The 2,519-nt window shown below is 31.7% G+C and overlaps 1 protein-coding gene across 1 annotated transcript; it reads right to left on the bottom strand.

Annotated features, from left to right (window-relative positions):
- Window positions 1–764: 764 nt before the first annotated feature.
- Window positions 765–1,889, bottom strand: LOC121221032 (40S ribosomal protein S5). Its single transcript, XM_041101363.1, has 3 exons — window positions 1,463–1,889; window positions 1,096–1,299; window positions 765–974 (listed from the first exon to the last, which is right to left on the bottom strand). Exons 1-3 carry the CDS (start codon window positions 1,588–1,590, stop codon window positions 920–922), a joined length of 387 nt encoding a protein of 128 aa, XP_040957297.1. The 5' UTR covers window positions 1,591–1,889; the 3' UTR covers window positions 765–919.
- Window positions 1,890–2,519: the final 630 nt, after the last annotated feature.

Below are 2,519 nucleotides of genomic sequence, written 5' to 3'. Positions count from 1 at the left end.
AATTTACTCAAATCATAATATATGATACTGTAAAATATAAAGTAACATAATTATTATTAAATATATTATAATTAAAATATATAATTTAATAAAATTCTTAATAATTAATATTCTTATATGAATTTACTCAAATCATAATATATGATACTATAAAAGAAAATTTGAAATAATTAATATTAAATATATTTTAATTAAAATATATGATTTAATAAAATTTAAAATAATTATAACTAATAAATTATATTTCCAACTGAAACAAGCCAAACAACATAAGCAGTATTAGAACGGGGATTATTAAATCGACTTTTGTAGTATAAAGTTCCAAAAAAAAATTTCTTTATCTGTAGATAGAGAGAATCATGTTCATAAAACATATAAAATTTGACGTTGATGAACTGCAGTCTCTTCCATTGTTAATGCAGGTTGAAAGGCTTGATTTCAATAGTGTTACGGCCTTTGTATTTAACTTCAAATAGAAGTTTGTACAATTGCTCCAATTAATATTTTTTTCTTTGCTTCTATTGGCTGGGTTAGAAATTCAAAACAATATTTTTGAAAGACTTGTATAATTTCATCTGCTCAATAATTGGAAAACTCAATTTGATTTCTTCCTTTAATTGTCTCTTTTTTAAGTACTAATTATCAGCAACAGGCAGGGCGATTTAATGTGGTCAAAACAACCACATTAAGCACTCTCATCTCTTTGTTTGCAGCAAAGATGAACTCAACAGCTTCAAACCATGGCAAAATAAGTACAACATATATAACCAAAACAGGATATGCTTTCTTCAATAACATCTCAACTTAAATAACGGAACATTCATATTATGTTCGGAACACAAAATAGGTAACTTATAAAGTACTGAATAAAAAACAGAAGTGTCCACTGCCATGGTTTATGCAAAGTCCTACCAATTCCTCAACGATTGGCCTTGGCAACTCTCTCGATTTCGTCCTTCTTCTTGATGGCATAGCTGCACAAACAACACGAGAATGATGAAGCAAGCTGTGGTAAATAAATGGGATTGCAAGGACAGTTCCTAGTTTCAAAGCAAAATAAGGTTCAAACACGGGAGTTCAAAGGCTGTTATTTACCTGTTAGATGATCTCTTTGCTGCGTTAATAAGCTCATCAGCTAAACATTCAGCGATAGTTTTAATGTTTCTGAATGCAGACTCACGATTACCAGTGGTGAGGAGATAGATGGCTTGATTCACTCGACGAAGAGGAGAAATATCAACAGCCTGACGCCTCACAACACCAGCAGAACCAATACGAGTAGCATCTTCACGAGGTCCACTGTTATATCAATCAAAAATCAACAAGGATTATCAAAGATTGATCCAACAAAGATAACCCAGAATTGGAAGATGTTTTAATTAACATCATCTGCTACTTTAAAGATTAAAGTCAGCTAGTGATACATTTGAAAAAGGAAATTCTTAAAGGTCATATAGGCCACCTGTTGATAATGGCATCAACAATGACTTGAATTGGGTTCTGATCAGTCAGGAGATAAATAATTTCCATAGCATGCTTCACAATCCTGACTGCCATAAGTTTCTTTCCATTGTTTCGGCCATGCATCATCAATGAGTTTGTAAGCCTCTCAACAATGGGGCACTGAGCCTTTCTAAAACGCTTAACTAAGTACCTCCCAGCAGTGTGTAAAACATATGATAGATTATACACTACTCCACATGTAAAACATTCAACTAAAAGGTTACATGGTACTTTTGCCTCAACTAAACCTATATCCAAAACCACACATTAGAATTTCTCGACAAACAAGCCATAATAAGACCCAGAAATACTGAAAATCGAACATCTTGAAGATTATAGATGCTACTTTTTAAGTAACTTCAGATCAAAACTAAAATCCAAAAATCAAGTGACTTTAGATCAAAATTAAAATCCAAGAAAAGAGAAACAGCATAAAACAAATATTCAAACAAAAGCAAGAAAAGTTGTATAAAATGAATTGATCTAATGAAACAGAAACTCCAAAAAATGAGAATGCAATAGATCAGAAGTTCTCCGCAGTTGTCAAGATTATTAATCAGCTGTTCATTTTTAATGCATGGACAGTATCCTCAGAGACCATTTCACAATTAAAACTCCTGCTTGGCCACGACAAAACAGAAAGTTCAGCCACAGAACTTCTTGCTTAGAAATTAAAATCCACCATGTAATTACGACATTTATAAACTCAATCATACTTTATCATTATATAACGGCTTCACCACACATGAAGTTTGAATGGCGAAATAAAGGGAAAAAAAAACAGAAGCCTAATCCACGCATTTTTAACTTTCTACTCCAAACTAGACTTATTTCAACAGACAACTGAAGGATACAAGATAGAATGATAATGCAGGAGAATTGATAATTTATCCCCAAAAAAACCCTAATTTCAACAGACAAAACCCACCATAGTTGAAGAACACAAATCTGTTTTTTGTCAACAAAACAATCATGAGGAAGAAAATTAAAAATCCAAATTAAGTAAAAAAAGAGAA

Source organism: Gossypium hirsutum, chromosome D09, assembly GCF_007990345.1.
Source record: "Gossypium hirsutum isolate 1008001.06 chromosome D09, Gossypium_hirsutum_v2.1, whole genome shotgun sequence".
Classification (NCBI taxonomy): Eukaryota; Viridiplantae; Streptophyta; class Magnoliopsida; order Malvales; family Malvaceae; genus Gossypium; species Gossypium hirsutum.
The sequence above is the reverse complement of the archived record's forward strand: the minus strand, read 5'-3'. Positions and strand labels throughout refer to the sequence as shown.

Bases quoted from the DNA above. Each gene is read 5' to 3' on its own strand.
- LOC121221032 (XM_041101363.1), bottom strand. From the start codon at position 1,590: ATGATGCATGGCCGAAACAATGGAAAGAAACTTATGGCAGTCAGGATT. The intron at 1,300-1,462 runs GTGGCCTATATG...TTGATATAACAG, and splicing joins GTTGATGCCATTATCAACAG to TGGACCTCGTGAAGATGCTA. The intron at 975-1,095 runs GTAAATAACAGC...TTGTTTGTGCAG, and splicing joins GCAAAGAGATCATCTAACAG to CTATGCCATCAAGAAGAAGG.